An 18086-nucleotide genomic window follows, 5' to 3' on the forward strand; every position below is an offset into this window, starting at 1 on the left:
GAACTCATCACTAAAATATGGATGTAATAAAGTAGCACTCCTCTCAATAAAATGTCAATCTTATTTAAAATCTGTTATTGAAAAAGAATGAAAATAGAAATTTTTAGCATGTTATTTTGCTTTTATATGATAGTGCAGCTAACACTAATAATTGAGTCTTTGAGGCTGCATTCATTAATAGTTGGTGATTTTTTGTAACATTTTCACAGCAAATTTGCTGCAGTTATTTTGTATTTCTGAGGAAAGACAAAATATTATAGCATAGGATCAGCTGCACTATGCTCTTTTGATCACTGTTTGCATGATTTTATGAAACGTTTCTGTAATCTGTGGCCTCTGGGCTTGTTGATAACTCACAAAAGATACAGGAATAGTCTGTGCCTGTGTCTCTGTGGGAATGCCAATAAATTACAACAGATAGTTTGTTCATCAAAAGGACTGCCCTCTGTTGGAATTGCTTTTAGAAAAAATGTTGACTTGGCTAACCCAATAAACTGGAAAAGAATGGATATCATGTTAAAAAAAATTCAGTCTCAATCTGTTATCCATACAGTGCAGCGTGATACAAGAGCTTTTCTAACCTGCATGCTGGAGGCTAATCTTTCAAATTGAATTAGTGCCTCACTTCAAAAAGAAGCTGCAAGTCAGATGCTTCTTTCTTACAGAGATCAAAAATGTGCAGTTGAAATGGCAGATCTGGAGACTATTGGTTATGGTACATGTGTTAGCAAGCAGTGTTCAGTCACAGTCTTGTGCTATCTTTATGTTCTGTTTATATGTTCAGTATAAACACATACCTACAGTTTATCCAGAAATATTCCTCAGACTTGAATTGATCTCACCTGAGATTATCTATGCTATATATCAAATCTAAGACGGTCATCTTTTTTTCTTGTAATTCTTGTAGAGACAAAAGCATGAAGAGTAAGTGTGCCAGTCTTAAAGAAACTGGCTAATGTGTCAAGTTGAATTTTCTTCTCTAAGTGCTTGTCTTTACCCATAGGATAGTCATCTAGATAGGCCTATATCTCTAGTCAGAGGAAATGAACTCCATCCTTATTTTATAGAATCACAGAGTAATTTGGGATGAAAAGAAACTTTGGAGGTTGTCTCCTCCAATCTGCCAGTGAAATAAGGGCCATTTTTGAAGCTGTGAATCAAGTCTCAAAACACGAGTTCCCATAGACAATCTGGGCAGCACATTCCAATTGACCACCCTTGACCATCAACTGACCAGACTTCAAATTCTTTTTCCTAACAGCTGAATGAAATTTGCCATGCTGAAACTCAGATCTGCTGCCAGTTCAGAAGCAAAATGGGGTTTGATCCAAAAGACACTTTGATGAGAAAAGTTGAATAGATCAGATTTTTAGAAGTATGCATAGAAAATTGTTTTCAAAGAGAAAAAAATTTTGGAAATTAGTTTGCATGCTCAATTGTAATGTAGCTGTTGTTTTATATTTTCATCTTAATTTCTCCTTTATATAAATTCCCTTATAAATAACCTTATTTACATAAATAGTTTCCTTTTTATATTAAAAAGTATTACTGTGAATACTATCTTACTAGTTCACTTCTTATCATAATTTCTCCATAGTTTGAACTTTATCATGTTTTTTTGTAATCATCCATTCATTTTACATTGAATCACATTAATTTATCTTTTTTTTTATTCACGGTGGTAAACTTAGTCTTTTGTCTAGTGCAGTATTTGTTGTAAAATGCTATTTAAGTAGTTTAAGTTCCTTTTTAAGTTAATTTAAACCAACACTTTTTATTCTATAATTGTTCTCAAATTTAATCTGAATACTTTTTCTGTTATCACTTTTCAAAATACATAAACAAAGCTGAGATACCCCTTTCTTTGATTTTTCATTGCATTTTTAAAATTCACTGATTTTTTTGCCTTCTCTGATTAAGTATAAGATATACTCATCAGTTCAGTTTTTCACATTAACCTACACTTATTTGCTTTCCCTGAGGCCTTTATCTTCCTTCTTCCATTTGATCTCTGTCTTAATAGTGGCTACAGCTGAGATGAAATAGAATACAGCTTCAGCATGGCTAAGTGAAACATCCTCAATAAATTAAAGTTTTGTGCTTTCTCCTGATAAATTATGAGCTTAATCCATAAATACAGTACTTCGATATTTCGTTAGGCATTATGTTTTTCAGAAGCTTGCTAAATGAATGCATAGATTTTTGCCTCTCAAATACAAAGAGATAACTCTGGGAAGATATGATGCCCAACCAAGAGTTAAATTTGGAGCTCTCAGCTTTCTCTAATCTGCTCAGAAACAACAAAAAATTCCCTTAAACAGGGTTGGGGAGCACTCCTACACACCTTGCATAGCTTTTTGACATCAAAAGGGATTCATAGAGCAGCTCAGTAACAAAAAGAAAAACCCTGAAGTAAGCTACTTCAGACAAATAGAATAGCACTGGCACTAACATTAATCCTGATACCACAAAGACGAAAGGATTGAATGGTGATATAAATTATGGAAAGTAACCCGAAGTTCTGTCTTTGTCATTTTAAAAATGAAAATGATGAATTTTTTCATGCACTCTAACTGCTAAAGTAAATCATCCTATGACACTGGGCAATAGCATAAAGTAATAACACCAGTGCATAGTAATAAGAACTGCAGTCCTTGATGATCATTCATTTGCAAGAAAGGAAACCTAATATAAAAAGAGATGAAGGGAAGTGATCAAGCTCCTGGGTATTCATGACAGAATAGAGAGGTAAAGTCTTGAATTCTATCTTGTTATTTTACCGGAAGGAAAACGAATGAAGTAAGTATGAGGATGTCTTACATAGTTATTAAAACTACTGACAAATAATGGACTGTGATTTCACTGCTGTTAAGAAATTTAAAAATAGATATTAAAAAAATGAATGAGCACAACAAGAAAAAACATGGTCATTTTATTGGGCAATCTTGTGCTACTTGAAGAAAACAATCTTTAAAAGCAGTTATAAAAGTTCACAAGAAGTATGGAATGCAGTATAAGCCATGTGCTCTCATTATCTGTAGAAAATCCTTACAGACCCTTAGAAGTCACCTCCATATTTCCACTACCTGCATTAATAATTGAGTAACCAAAACTAAATTTGAACATACAGATGTGATGAAGTTTCCTGCTGAACTGGAGTCTGTATTGTGGACTCCATACTTGCTTGAGAAGTCTTACTGGCAGCACTGTGGGACTACGGTAACTGTTGGGCTTTAGGTGCCCAAGGCAGAACATTATCTACAAAATATGAGAAATGGTGACAGAAAGTTTGGTAACAAGAAATTTATAAAGGGAATTTTGATCCAAAAATTTATTTGCAATGCACCTTTTTTCATATGATGCCTATCTCTTTTCATCTGCACTTGTAGGCTGTGCCCGTCCTTATCCTCACTGAACAATCCAAACATGGTTATAAATTAGTTTTGATTGATTAGACAAAAGAAGATAACCAAATATAATCTTCTTCATAAGATACTGTAATTCACATGTGGCTACACGGCAGCTTGGTACTATTTGTTTACAGTGAAAATAGCTGACCATTTTGCAAGGTATATATGGATAGGCTGACAGTTTAATCAAGACAGTGAGATTATAATTTCATTAGTATTTATCTATGCATTTAATTGAAATAAATTTATCTGCAGATGGACAAGTTGTAAGTGCAAAAAAAATGGGTAACTAAGTCCCTGTATTTAGGTCTGGCAGTCCTTTCTTCTGGAATTGCAAGAAATCTCTTTTGTACTAAAAACTCCTAAAAAGAAAAAAACCCCCAAACCTAGAAAAAAAGGCAGTTCTTGCCAAAGAATGTTCATAATGCTACATGTTGACCAAATGTTCGAGAAAGATGCTCTAGAGAATATTAAGGGGTTTTATGGCACGGTAAGATCTGGAAAGGTTGATTGTTTTAGCTGCAATATCTGAATTTTTAGAGGACATATGAGAATTTAGTGACTGCTTCTTACTTTTAAGTTACAATCTTGCCTGAAGAAAGTGTTTATGTTTCAGAACAGGTTGTAATTACTTGCATTACATTGATGCAGTGCTAATTTCTAATAAAAAGACATGCAGAGTAATATTTTAAAATCTTTGCAGAACTGTTGCAGAGGCTGACCACTGTTTTTGCACGGCATTAAGGGATACCAAGGAAAACAATACAAGCATTTTATTTCAGACAATATGTTTATTTATTTGTTTGTTTTCTCAGATGTACATTTAACCTTTCAGAATATCCATTTCAGCTATCACAAGTTCTGTATTATTTTTGAAATGGTATGTGTTGTCAGTCTCAATGATAGACCATCAGAGAATTTCCTGGAAAAGAAATTCTGAAATCCAGCATATACTTTCACCTCCCTTTGTATGTGTGATTTCTAGTACAAATAGCCTTTATAAAGTTTTAATTCTTCATTAATAATTACAATTTACTTAGAAGACAGGATTTTTTCAGACAGAGCATGAGGTTATATTCCTCTAATCAAAATGTAAATTCATCTTTTTTTTAATCTATGGTGAACTGAAGTCTTTTCTGTCTTTTTCAGTTTGCCTTAATTAGTTTTATAGTAGATTTGCACTTAGGCCCCACAACTATTTTGTTAGGTTTTTTTTCTGGGAATTTATGTTCACTAAACATGTCACATATGAGATAATAATTTGGGGGCAAAAAACCCCAACAATGCACCAACCAAACTACTCTGTCTCTAGGTAATAAAAAACCAAGTTTTCACAGAAGGGGTCTCTCATCCCCATCTTATTATTTCTAAAAAAAAAAAAAAACTAGAAAAAGTGTTAGGATACATTTATCTGCAAGCTAAAAAAGGCATGCTTTGTGGAGGCATCCCACAGGATTTTTAGGTAGTTAAAGCTTTGTAGAATGAAGCACAACCTGAACTTCTAAAACTCTGCAAGAGGATGAGAAAGTTACTGAAAAAATCCTCTGGATTGAAGGATGGCATATCTGTACAGTGTTTGCTATTGCATGTGTTTCATGAACTGGCCAGGTAGCTGGAAATAGTATTTGCTAATTAGATTGCAGGGAAAGGGATGTCCTCTGCATTTAGTATTGTCATTATCTGTTGCAAATAATAATTCAGGGCCAAAGCTTGAAGCATCAATTTTGGTAACCTTTTTATATTTTCAAATTCTCCAACTACAGTTTCATTACTTCCTGTACAAAAATCAAGCAGATGATGGATTATTCCTCTTTCATCTCTGCAGAAATGACTAGCTGTGAAAAACATTTTGGTATTTCTGTGGCTTGAGGCATCACTGCCCACAGAGAAAAATATGTCCTTTTCAGCAAAATCTAATTGTTTTCTTGCTGAAAAAATAATGTATTATTTGTAATGGACAATACTTTCCCCTGCCCCTAGGTTATCATTTTATCTGTGGATAAATCTTGGAAAACTACAATACTTAATTTGCTGTCAGAAGTGGTATATTTATAGTTATAGTTATATTATATTTATACTTATTTATATTTATATAAATAGAGAAATAAATAAATAAATAAACAAAATAGATTCATGTATTTTTTGTTCTTTTAACAGTTGCCTTGAAAAGCAATTTCCCTTGTTTTTTCCATTTTCCATTTCCTGACACCAGAAGTCTTTCCATATTTTTTATTCTTGAAGGATACATTGGAGTTTATTTATGATCAGCTTGTTGGATTCTATTGTGCATCTTACTACTGTCCACCATTAAGAACTGAGAAGCTTCCTCTACAGAAATTATGTGAAAATTTATGCAGTTAGTTGTAGTTTTACTGACCCATGAAACATCACTTCTCTTCTCCTCCTGGAAAGCAAAGGGCTCTTTTTTCTTTGTGGGAGGTTCATCTTGAATTATTGATTGAATTATACTGTCACAGTCCTATTTATGATGCACTTAGGGATGTAATTCAATCAGCCAAAAATACATAATTAATACTTGAATTCAGTCTTGCATGTGAGCCCTGTGCCTGTTCTGCACTGGAGCTTGGGCTAGTAAACCTTTGATACTGCATTCTACTGTAAATAGAAGGGAGAAAAATCCCTTGAGTAAACAAGTTAATAGTATCAAGTATATGAAATAGGCTGCAGCTACACTGAATATATGTTCCTAATATGGGTAAATATCCGTCTGGATGGCTGGGCCCAGAGATTAGTGGTGAATGGAGTTAGACTCAGCTGGTGGCCAGTCCCCAGTGGTGTTACGCAGGGCTCAGTTTGGGGCCAGCCATGTTTAATATCTTCATGAATGATCTGGATGAGGGGATTGAGTGCACCCTTGGTCAGTTTGCAGAGGACACCCAGCTAAATGGGAGTGTTGATCTGCTGGAGGGCAAGAATGTTATGCAGAGGAATCTGGACAGGCTAAATCAGTGGACCAAGACCAACATATGTATGAGGCTCAACAAGGCCAAGTGCTGAGTCCTGCCCTTTGGTTACAGAAACCCCAGGCAGTGCTACAGGCTGGAGGAAGAGTGGCTGGAAAACCACCCAGGGAAAAAGGACCTAGGGGTGCTGTTTGACAGTGGCTGAACGTGAGCCAACTGTGTGCCCAGGTGGCCAAGAAGGCCAATGGCATTCTGTCTTGGATCAGCAATAGTGTGGCCAGCAGGACCAGGTGACTGTTCATCCCCCTGTACTCAGTAGTGATGGGGCCACACCTGAAATCAGGTGTTCAGTGTGGGGACCCTCAAGACAAGGACTTTGAGATGCTAGAGCATGTCCAGAAAAGGGCAATGGAGCTGGAAAAGGGTCTAGAGCACAAGTCCTGTGAGGAGCAGCCGAGGGACCTGGGTATGTTTACCCTAGAGGAAAGGAGTCTCGAGAGGGACCTTATCACTCCCTGTATCTATTTTAGAGGTGGTTGATGCCAGGTGTGGGTCAGTCTCTTCTCCCAAGTAACAGATAATAGAACAAGGGGAAATGACCTCAAGTTGTACCAGGTTTAGATTGGTAATTAAGAAAAATTTCTTCACAGAAAGGGTTGTCAAGAATTGGAACAGGCTGTCCAGGCAAGTCATTTAGTCACCATCCTTGGAGGTGTTTGAAAGACTTGTAGATGTGATACACAGAGACATGGATAGGTGGTGGAGTTGGCAGTGCTGGGTAAATTGTTGGACTCAATGATCTTAAGGATCTTACCCAACCTAAATTATTCTCCAATTGTGTGATTCTGTGTTCTAAGCTACTTTGCATTTCTGCAGATATTGGAAAAAATTCTGTACAGGGTTTAGGAGGAATTTCGTGATCTCTTGATACTGAACTGTACAAATCTATCTCAAGAAAGTAGTTTGAAAAAGGGAGCAAGCATAGCACAGTGTCATTCATTCAGAAGTTCCTTGGGGAAAGTCATCACTCAATATAGTTCTGCCATTCCCACTTCTTTGCCTCTGTCTACCCAAAGTCTTTACTTGTGAAGAAGTTTTCTGTGTTTGAGGTTGCTTTGAGAGATTTTTCAGTCTTCTGAAGCTTTCGGCAGTCACTGACTTAAGCTCACATCAAAGCTGTTACTCCTTGTTGTGTTATGTGGACCAAAGCCTCACTCCTCCAGCCTTCCCAGTAGCCCAGTGTGTCCTACCTCTCTGTTGCAATGAAAACCTCTGCCCGGAATCCTCCTGCATTTATGGGCAGTTGGTCCTAAATTAAAATTTCCAGAAAACTCTAGAATGGCCTCTGCTAGGAAGGTCTGAGCTGTGCCAAAACAAGTTGTCTTGCTGTTCTGTGGCAGCTGTGTCACTGAAGTATGCAGTTAAGTATAATGCCATCCATGTGTTAGAAGATTTTGCACACTAAATAGTCATTAAAAAACCCTTTCAGAATTTTTTCCCACATGCAATCCTTACCTCGATGATAAATACAAAATAAATAAACAGAGGCTAAGAACAATATGTTTTTTATATTTTAGTATCAAATAGCAAGCCACAGTATTGATTTTTTCAGATGTGCAAGTCAGTGCAGCCTTATGATCGCACAACAAAAGAACCTTGTTTAGTTATTGTTCAAAGACTGTTCTTTCGGTCTGAATTCTGTACTGGAAACAAGGCATAATCACAGGCACATCGCTTGATACTGCTGTGCAAGGGTTTGAATGATTGATTGAGCCTTGTTCTTAAACATGAAACACTGAATGAGGAGGTGTCCCTGTCAATGGCATGAGGGAGAGTCAGACTAAAGCATTTTGACTTCCTTTTATGCCCCCTTCTGTGCATAATGCATAAACAGTTACTTGAAATGATTTTTGGACCACTGGTCATGAGAAAATTAAATTAAATTTGAAACAAGGAAACGGAGCAAGAAAATGCTATTCATATTTTTGCCTAGAGCTTTATCTTTTGTGACTTGTGTTTTCAATAGCTTATTCTTTATATCACATCTTTTTCCAGCCCATCTCACTCTACAGATCTTTTTGAAAGGATCACAATGTGCCTTTCGATTTCATAGGCACAGTTACAAGTACAAGACAACATGATGATACTTTTCAGGTCTCTATAGGAATGGACACTTAAATAAGACTGATAAGTAACCTATTTTTTTAATCGAGTTTGTTCTCTTTTTCTATCTTGCTGATTTTTCAAGGAACAGTAAACAAAACAGCTGTACATTATTTTCTTGCATAAGCAGTAAGAGATGGATGTTTGCCCAGAGAAAGCTGGACTAGAGTAAGACATCTCAGCCCTTTTAGTGCTGGTAATTAATTGACCTGCTGAGAGCAATTGCCTCTGTTGGGAATAAGGTTTGTGAGAGCATTCCTTGCTTTCTTAAGAATAATCAGCTGTGTTTGCTTAAGAAATTTCAGTAAGTGTGTTGAGTTAGTATGGACCAGAGTGTCCTTGTGAACATTCATGTGGGCTGTGCCTCGAGCTGGACTGCTGCAGAAGTTGTTTTTAGCCAGCAACAATAGAGGGAGCCTAGAGCACTATCACTTCATCCACCACAGTTCAATTCACCTTCCTTCTTGGATTCCAAGCTTGAACCAACATATCCTCTCAGTGTGTACCAGCCAAGAAGAAACCATGTGGGGTACAGTGGGAGTCCAAGCATTTCCTTAGTCACAGGACGAGAGACCTCTGCACACCTGCTTCTAAGGCATGAAATTCTAGGACAGATGTAGTTTGAGAACTGGCCTTACTTCTGTCTCTCCAGTTGAGGCTCTTACACTTCATGTAGGTGAACATTCACTGTTCTAGTGCTTGGTGGAAGCAGTGCTGAGTGCAACAGCATTAAAGGACAGATTGTCTTCTTGGAGGTTACCATTCAGCATTTCAACAGAAAAGCTTGGAAATGTTTAAGAAGTTAAACATCTGAAGAGGTGAATGAGTTTGACAGTTCCAGCAAAACTTAGGAAGGCGCTAGATCTCTTCATTTTATGAATGTCAGAATTGTGGCAGCTGGATGGTGAAGGGTTCCTGTCTGGGCAAGACCATGAGCAACCAAATGTGACCTCAAAATTGTCCCTGTTTTGAGGAGGCAGCCTTGACCACCAGACGACCACCAGAGTCCTCTTCTAGACTAAATTACTCTTTGCCTCTGTGATTCTTGCTTTATCTCTATGTTAGTTGAAACACTGGGCAGAAATAGCTTTGTCCCTGTCAGTGTGTTTCAAGTCTGTGTCTAATTGTAGTGGTGAATACTGTAACAGTATTATAGGAATTTAAAAAGAGATATTTTTGTGTTACTGAAGCAAATTGAAAAAATTATGTGACTTCAGCTGTTATGCTCAGTGGCATATAAAACTAGGCAAACTGCGATTAGTTTTTGCCATGAGCCCTGGTATTTCTTTTGGGACAATATCAGCAAATAAAAAAGTACTTTGGGGTGGGGGTGGTGATGTGTTGTGTTACCAAGCTATATCCTATTCCTTCATTCCCCTTACACTTGTTAAGTACTTAGTCTAATTTCAGTTCTCTACATTTATAAACCTGATGTGCAAAAATGTCTAACCAACTGCTTTCCAGCAGAAGAAACTAGATTCAGCATGGCTGTTACAGAGGTTTGTGGCCTGTGACTCAGAAAGAAGTTGATGGAGACTTTGTTTTAATTTTCTTGTATTTCACCTTGGATTCCGTTTGACTTCTTTTAGTAACCTATTTTTAAGCCTACAAATAGTTGAGTCTGAAATTACTGGCATCACAGTGGCTTCACTAGCTAGAGTACATTGTTACTGGAGGGCATCAACCTTGATTCTGCAAGACATTATTTTACCTAAGAAATAAAATTGGTTTGGAGAATGTCTGCTATCTGTTGAAGTAGTGAAAGGCTAATTCTGCAAGAAAGTTAAGTGGAGACTTAAAGGTTTTTATTGCATAATTCGGTGACACTTTGTTCAAAGGAGTTTCTGGGACAGATTTTTAGGTACATGATACAGGTCTGTCTGTATAATAAGATTAAGAGTCTCATAACTTCTGGGGAAAATAATTAGCTAGTAGGTTTGTCCTAGTTGCGCAGGAGGGACCAGCTAACCCTGTGTGGGGGTGATCAAAGCTGTGTATTCTACCCCCTCTATTCATTCCCCAAGGTCAATGGGCCATTAGCAGCAGCTGCCCAGGGAGCCATTATCACCTTCACACCCAGCCTGAGGGGGCGGAGCTGCTAATGGGCCATCAACAGTTCAACACCCCCTGGCTCCCAGAGTTAATCACCCATTGTGTGAGTCCCCGCCCAGGGGGAGGGACTGGGTGCTCCCTGAGGGTACATAAGTGGTGGGTAAGAAGACTTTGGTAACTTCTTGTCGGATCCAGAGGAGCAGCAGGACCTCAACAGGAGATCCCCGCTCTCGCCCAGACCACAGCCCTCACCTGCACCAACAGGTTTTTCATTTCCTTTTGCTCTGGACTTGGGGGAGCCACAGGGGTCTCAGCACAAGGGCTAACAAACCCCCTTGGGTTTGTGCCCCAGGACGCTGGGTTATACTGCTGGGGTTTTGTGAGTTGAAAGCAATCTCCCTTTTGTGTCAGTGTTGTTATTGTAATATTATTATTAAATTTTAGCTCTGATTTATAATCTCTCTCGTGGTGAGTTCATGTCTCCTGCTGGTTCACCTTTAAACCAGCACAAGGTTTTAAATAGTAATTCTAATATTTTAACAGTTTGTTATTAAACAAAAATGTCTTAGTGCACACATCCATGCAGACATGCAGTGAGAGAGTTCTCATTCTGACCTGAAATGTGAGAGAGACGTGAACAGAGAATTTTCTGCATAGACTCTACCTACATGGATTTTATTTCTTTGATGCAAAAGCTATTTTTCGACAACTGTTTATCTGTGAATGTCAGGATATTAAAATCCTTTTGATTAGAAAATAAAATGAAAGGGCATACGAGTGTCAGGTATCTTAACTTACCCAAGGGCAGATGGAAAATGCCTGCTCTCTGCTAATAAAGAAGAACTGAGCAAATCCAAATAGTGACATTAGCTGTTGTCTTTGTGACTGAGATGAGATCTAGAACTTGGGGAAGTTAGAAGCTTGAGGCTGGACCTTGGTAGCTGAGTATTTGCTATTGCAATGTTGATACTGAGTCAGAAAGTGAGACTGTGAAATTTTAATTGACTTGCTAGGAAGTGTGTGAGCACTGTGGCTTAGTAAGGTAGCATAATATTACAAAGTGTCAGATGGAGAGGTAAGTTAGACACATCTGTGTTTAGTCATCAAGTCATTACTGTTTCTGAAATGGCAATTCAACATATTTCTTAAAATTTTCAAAACTTAGTGGAAGTTTTAATTAATATTCTTTTCAGTCTATAACATGTAAAATTTATTATTTCCAAGAAGTCATAAGCAACCATTGTATGTGAAACAATGTGTAAGAACACCTTCACAATTTTAATCAACATAAGTCACCCAGAACTAAGGGTGTATTTCAAATGTAGATATTGATGCAAAGAAGTAATAGTACCTTGAATATGTTGAAATTGATTCTGTTATGTATCACTTCTACTTATTTCAACAGGTGACTGAGCTAGAGTGTGTGAGCAGTCAAGCCAATGCCGTCCACACACATAAAACAGAATTAAACCAGACAATACAGGAACTAGAGGCGACATTGAAGAAAAAAGAAGAGGTATCTAACATTTGGTTTTGGCATTTTTGCTACATAATTTCTAATGCCTTTTGATATTAAGGTTGTGATGGCTGTTAAATACTGAATTATTTCCTATAGATGTTACAAAGTAATTTTTCAGCTTTGGAATTGTTAATTTTTTTTTCATTTATGTAATTATGTCAGTCCATTGTAGAGCTGGAGTGTCTGAATAACAATAAAAAATGTTATCATGGTTGTTTTTTTTTTGCTTTTACCAAACATCTCTGTTTGCAAAAGTAAGTCACAAGTGGTTTCACACTGATGCAGTCCAGATTCCCTAAGAAAGTTTTAAGCATGCTTTCCTTTTTGTGGAGAGTAGGATTTAAAACAATAGATCAATATCTTTCTCCAGCCAGTCTGTTTTTCAGGCTCTGTTAATATATCTGACTTTTATGATCCATAAGATCAGCACTTTCCTTGAACGCATGCCAAGCCGCCAGCCTGAAACTTGATATTTATTGTGCCATGTACTTTGGGCTGGACCAGCCACAAGAAAATAAAAGAAATTGGAGTAACACCTGCACTGGCACAGGTCCTAGAAGAAAGCAGATCTGTGCCACAGAATGATCAAGAATCACCTACTTTATGGATGGCAGAAAGGAGGTGGAAGGAGCTGCATATGAAGGATTTTTTGTCCTGTAAAAAGCCCTCTGTGACAGGCACAGTGGGCACTGCTGAACATATTTGGGGGTCAGCATGTTCTTGCAGGGTCTTCCCTCAGTGGTTGTTAGATGTTTTCAAGAATGATGCAGGAGAGGCACAGTCATTACAGAATATCCTCTCAAAATGGAACAAAGCCTTTTCCAAACTCCCTCATAAAATAGATTAGACTCGGATTGGTAATATTTCCCATTTTGTTGCCCATTTGGTTCTGAATTATGCTGAGCTGCTGAGTGCAAAGAAATCTTGCCAAAAGGAGTTCTGGGATGTGAATATGCCCTTGTGGAGAAGAGTACTTAATCGTTTTAGGTTTGATACCTTTAAGTTTCAGTAACTGTTTCTATTCTTGTCTCCTCCAAGTAAGCTCTCTATTTCTTAGTTTTGTAACTTACTACTTTCCTCTTACCAAGTTAAAGATGCCATTTCTTTTGGACTTTCTTTTTATATAAAACAATAGTCAAAGCAGGCTATTTTTTAATGCTCAGCCCTGACATAATTCTATTTGAAAACTGGATTTTTTTTCTTGAAAAAATGGAGAAGGATAGATTCCAATAGAATTTAAAGTATAAATTTGTTTTTCTAATTATAATAACCCTTAATTTTCCAGGAAAAAATATTTCATATCTTTTGTGTGGAAAAAGAAAACTCAGACTTTTATAAAAGAAAATGCTTATCTGTATTGTTGTTAATGCACAATGGAATTGCAGTTTTGGAACTGTAATTCAGAAATATTGGGAGCACTTCATGTGCTGTGTGATGGGCAGTAGCCATCTGCAAGTTTTGGTATTGTTGCAACGACTTGCTCAGGAGAAGAGGCAGCAGCCAGATTGCCAGCACTGAGGCCAAGCCAGGTAACATGTTGTTTCTTCTTCAAGTAACAAGGTTGTTTCTTCTTCCATAGGAAATAGAAGGATTGAAACAAGAAATCGAAAATGCCAGAGAGCTCCAGGCACAGAGGGATTCTGTGACCCAGAAGTTACAGGTGAGCTATAGTGCATAATCTTAATTTAGGGAAAAGGGAAAAATAATCATCGAGTGAGCAGTTCACATTAGCAACTTGTGCTATATTCCTTGGAGGTGGCAGATAAATATGTAAGTTAGATTGCACTGAAAGTGCTGGGTTGGGATGATCCTTGGGAATTTGTATAAAAATTTCTACCTGGTTTAAGTTGCTATTTTAACTTAAGGAAACAGACCCAAATTTCATTTTCAAGTCTACAGAGTGCTCTCAGGTTAGCCAACATCATTCATTAACATGTCCTGGGCAGTTCTGGTCTCATTTTCACAGCATTGTCATCCCATAGGTTTTGTGTGCCACTGAAACTGTCAGTCCGTGTATCATCGAGCGGGGATGAGTTTGTATTCAGCTTTTCAACATTCCTTGAGAAAGCATGGGTTAAAGCATTCTTGTGTAGTACAGATTTTAAAAACACACTTCTGCATTTTCTTGGGATTACTTAGAAACATAGCGCTTTTATTGGTTTTAGGGAGTTGTTTATTTACTGTGTGTAATGCTGGGTACCTGAGGCTACTGGAATCGCTGTGCCCTAGGATGTATCCTCCCTAGCTCCATTTGAGCCCTGCAGAGAAGTACTTGGGGATGCTAGGTGGCAAAAAGAGCCAACGAAATACTGGGCTGCAATAAAAGCAGTGTGGTCAGCAGGTCCAGAGTGGTGATTCTGCCCCTCTACTCTGCTCTTGTGAGACCCCACTTGGAGTGCCGTATCAAGCTCTGGAGTCCCAAGCACAAGAAGGACAAGGAACTACTGGAGCAAGTCCAGAGGATGCAACAAAGTTGTTAAGAGGACTGGTGCACCTCCCTTGTAAAGACAGGCTGTGAAGTCTGGGGTAGTTCATCCTGGAGAAGAGCAGGTTGCATGCAGACCTCAGTATCTGAACTGAACCTGCATGGAAACCGAGAAGAAACTGTAATGATAGGACAAAAAGTAATGGGTACAAATGGAAAAAACTAGGTTTAGATTAGATGTTAGGAGGAAATTAATTACTGTGAGGGTGGTGTAGCACTGGCACAGGTTTCTCGGGAAAGCTGTGAATGCCCTATCCTTGGAAATGTTCAAGGCCAGACTGGATGGAGCTTTGAGCAAGCTGGTCTAGTGGAAAGTCTTCTTGACAGAGGATTGGAACCAGTTCAATTTTAAGGTCCCTTTCAACCTAAACCATTTTATGATTCTGTGATTCTATATTTTTAGGTAAAATGGATATATTGTGTGTATGTGCATATGTCAAACTGCAAGTGATCAGTTTGTGGAAATAGTCCCATATGGCTCTATTTGAGTAAATTTAAAGCTCACTTAGGATCTGAGTTAAAAGGTGCCTTTCTTAAGCTTAAGCCTTATTACTGATCTGATGAAACTCATCTAAAAGATCATGAGTCTGCGCTTTGCTATAATTGTCTGCTTTGATTTTAAGCCACTTCAGCCTGCATCTGTGACATCAGTGAAATGGTGTTTTCTTCAGCTCCAGACTGTTTCACATCTGTTCACTTACTTGACTCATCATTTATTTTCAGGGTGATTCTCTCCAGAGTTTATACTGTTTGTCTTACTTGTTCTTGTGCTTTATTTTTCCCTCTTGTGCGTTCAAAATGCAGCTCTAAAATATTTAGGTTAATACCCTGTATAAAAAATGCTATATAAAAAAATTACCGTTTCAATGTATATTGCATTTCTGATACACTCATATCAGCAAATTAAATAGAAATCAATTAATGGCAAACTCCAGTGAAGACCAATATGTTACTACTGTGAAGTACCAGGGCCCTTGTTACTTAGTAACTTCATTAGCAATGTAGAGAAGTCAGATCAATGAGTCACAATAAGTGTGACTCTCACAATAGGTCAGGATATCTTTATTAGAATGACTGATGCCTAAATATACCTAATGTGTATGCTTGGAATATTTTATTCAAATGCTTGCACTGAAATCTGTAAGTGATTATTACAGTGCAAACAACAAATATAACTAATAATAATTTATATGTTTTGTAAGAGAAAACAGTAAGAGAAATCATTGTATCTGATGCAAGAGCTTGAAAAAAACAGCGTAAAATACACTCTGCAAAGGGCCTGACTTTGTCAAAGAGTCAGTTTATTGTTAGATGAGATCAGCTGCAAATAAAGGGGAATAGATTACATTATATGGATACCTCTCCAACTCTTCCAATTAAGAAGCTATGGTTTTGAAGTAGACTGATTTGCAATAGGAAACTGCATGTAAGCTGGACATGAACTTACAATGCAATAACATTGCAAAAAGTGTTATTACTAATCTAAGGCAAATATGCTTAAGGATCAAAGGACAATTTGGGAAGAAGCATTTTCAAGAAATTTAAAGCAACAGTTTCTGGCATATTGTTTGAGGAGGACCAGAAAGATGATTTTCAGTGCTAGATACAGGCTAACAGCTTTATTCAGGCCCAGATATCACAATATTAAACCTTATATATATCTATGGATCTGTTTCAAAGTGGTCCCTTTCATCACTGGCTTGCCTGCTTACAAAGATTGATTACCTCTGGGGTAAGAGCAGTGGTGAGGAGACTTCCTAGTGCATACAAATTTGTTAAGCAGAAGGGGAGCACTGACAGGAAACACAGTACGTGTGAACAAATACTGAAAAACAGCAAGCAGTTTTCTGTGAAAAGAAAGGACTGTGCGGTGAGAGGACCTTGGATTTCCCTTTTTGTCCTACACTGCAGTCACTTGGCCTCAGAGGGTCTTTAACCTGTGCAATCACTGCTCCAGGCAGTACTTGTAAGTACTCAGCTTGGAAGGCAGGAGCCTTTGTATGGTATGACTGGGTTATAACCACTTTGCTTCTTCATTTGTAGCAGCTGTGGAGTACTGATCACTACACACATGTTTATGTAATTTATTTATATAATTTCTACAAATGCTCTTTTCATTTAACTTCTTTTAGTGCTTTGGCAACTATATTGTTCAGTGCTAAAGATGTTATTTATTCTTTTGACACTGCCAGCAAAGGGTAATTCTTGCTCTCAGCTGTGATGTTCAAGACCAATGCTCCATAGTTTTTAACTTGCTCATTTACAAACAAGAAGTAAGGGAGGTATTCAATTTGGCTTAGATGTAACCCTTGGCTCCACAAGCAGCTGCAATTATGAGGCACTGACAGTCCTGATATTCTGTCTTCTCCATCTGCACCTCTGAAGGGGTCCTGAAGCTCCCACCTGCTGCAGTGGTTGGGAGCTGAAACTGAGCACTGACCGCATCATCCCATCCTTCCTTTAGCCAGGGATACAGCACACAATCAATGCTGCCATCAGACCCCTCTGAACAAGTGGAAACGTTTCTCAGGCCATGGACTTTGACACAGGGCTGCCATTTTATACCTGCTACTCTTGAATGCCCAGATATATTTTCTGTATAGGTTAACCCACTGTATACAGGAATATATTTCTTAGGTTTGAGGTGTCAGAAAAATCACAGCAAAAACTGTGGGAGAGTTGGAGGGCTGAAAAAGGAGTCACTCATGCTGGGAGCAGTGCCTGCTGCCAAATCTTCCTCCCTATTGCTTTGTGAAACTAGTAAAAACTCAGAGCAGGCGCATTAAAGCTTTGTGACACAAAGGCACCATAAAGGGAAGAGGTGTTGAATAACATGTTACTATACATAAATATGAATTAACTATGCAGTTTCCCAGAGAATGGCCACGCAGGATGTATGGTGTGCTAAACACACTGTCCCCGTGCTGCTTTTGAAAGTGATTTTTGTAACTGAAATGACAAAATTTAGCATGAATTTATGAGGTGTGCGATTAGTGGAACAAAGAACAATATGCTGTTCCAGACCCATGTGACTGCTACATTAGTAATCTGATCAAAGAGCAGGCACCTGGTTTGCCGAGTGCTGAGCAGCCGTGACCTCCCTCCCTTGTCAGATACAAGCTGGAGCTGCATGGAGTCCCAGCAGGCTGATGCCAGGGGTGTCTCCTTGTGAATGAGAGCTGAGCTTGCCCAGGGTCAGATTCCTCAGCTGTGTCTAAAATGCTGCCTCTTCATCTTTGCACCTGCTGTATGGGAATGGCTTGTCCATACAGCAGTGACAGGTGTCTCGCTATCCTTGCTGCCACAGCTGCGCTGCTGTGGGGTTTACAGGTGCGGCTCCACCTGTGCAGCAAGGCAAGATGTGCAGCTTGCACTTCATGGTTTACATTTGTTACAGTCAATGTCACCTTGACATCACTCTTGGTAGGTTATGTTCCCGTCTGAATTTTCAGAGTACAAAGGCCTGTCAGATACTCCTCTGTCTGTAAGGCAGTGTTCCGGGGGGGTTTCTCCATGAGACTATTTGACAGGCA

The 18086-nt window shown here is 38.3% G+C and overlaps 1 protein-coding gene across 3 annotated transcripts in view; it reads left to right on the forward strand.

The window, feature by feature from the left end:
* Window positions 1-18086, forward strand: part of HOMER1 (homer scaffold protein 1) — a 103201-nt gene that overhangs the window by 74224 nt on the left and 10891 nt on the right. For all 3 annotated transcript variants that reach the window (XM_071580763.1, XM_071580764.1, XM_071580762.1), the window contains 2 exons: window positions 11955-12065; window positions 13648-13728. In XM_071580763.1, coding sequence (XP_071436864.1) covers window positions 11955-12065; window positions 13648-13728 — 192 coding nt within the window. The remainder of the gene's footprint in view (window positions 1-11954; window positions 12066-13647; window positions 13729-18086) is intronic.

This window comes from Pithys albifrons, chromosome Z (assembly GCF_047495875.1).
Source record: "Pithys albifrons albifrons isolate INPA30051 chromosome Z, PitAlb_v1, whole genome shotgun sequence".
NCBI classification, from domain to species: Eukaryota; Metazoa; Chordata; class Aves; order Passeriformes; family Thamnophilidae; genus Pithys; species Pithys albifrons.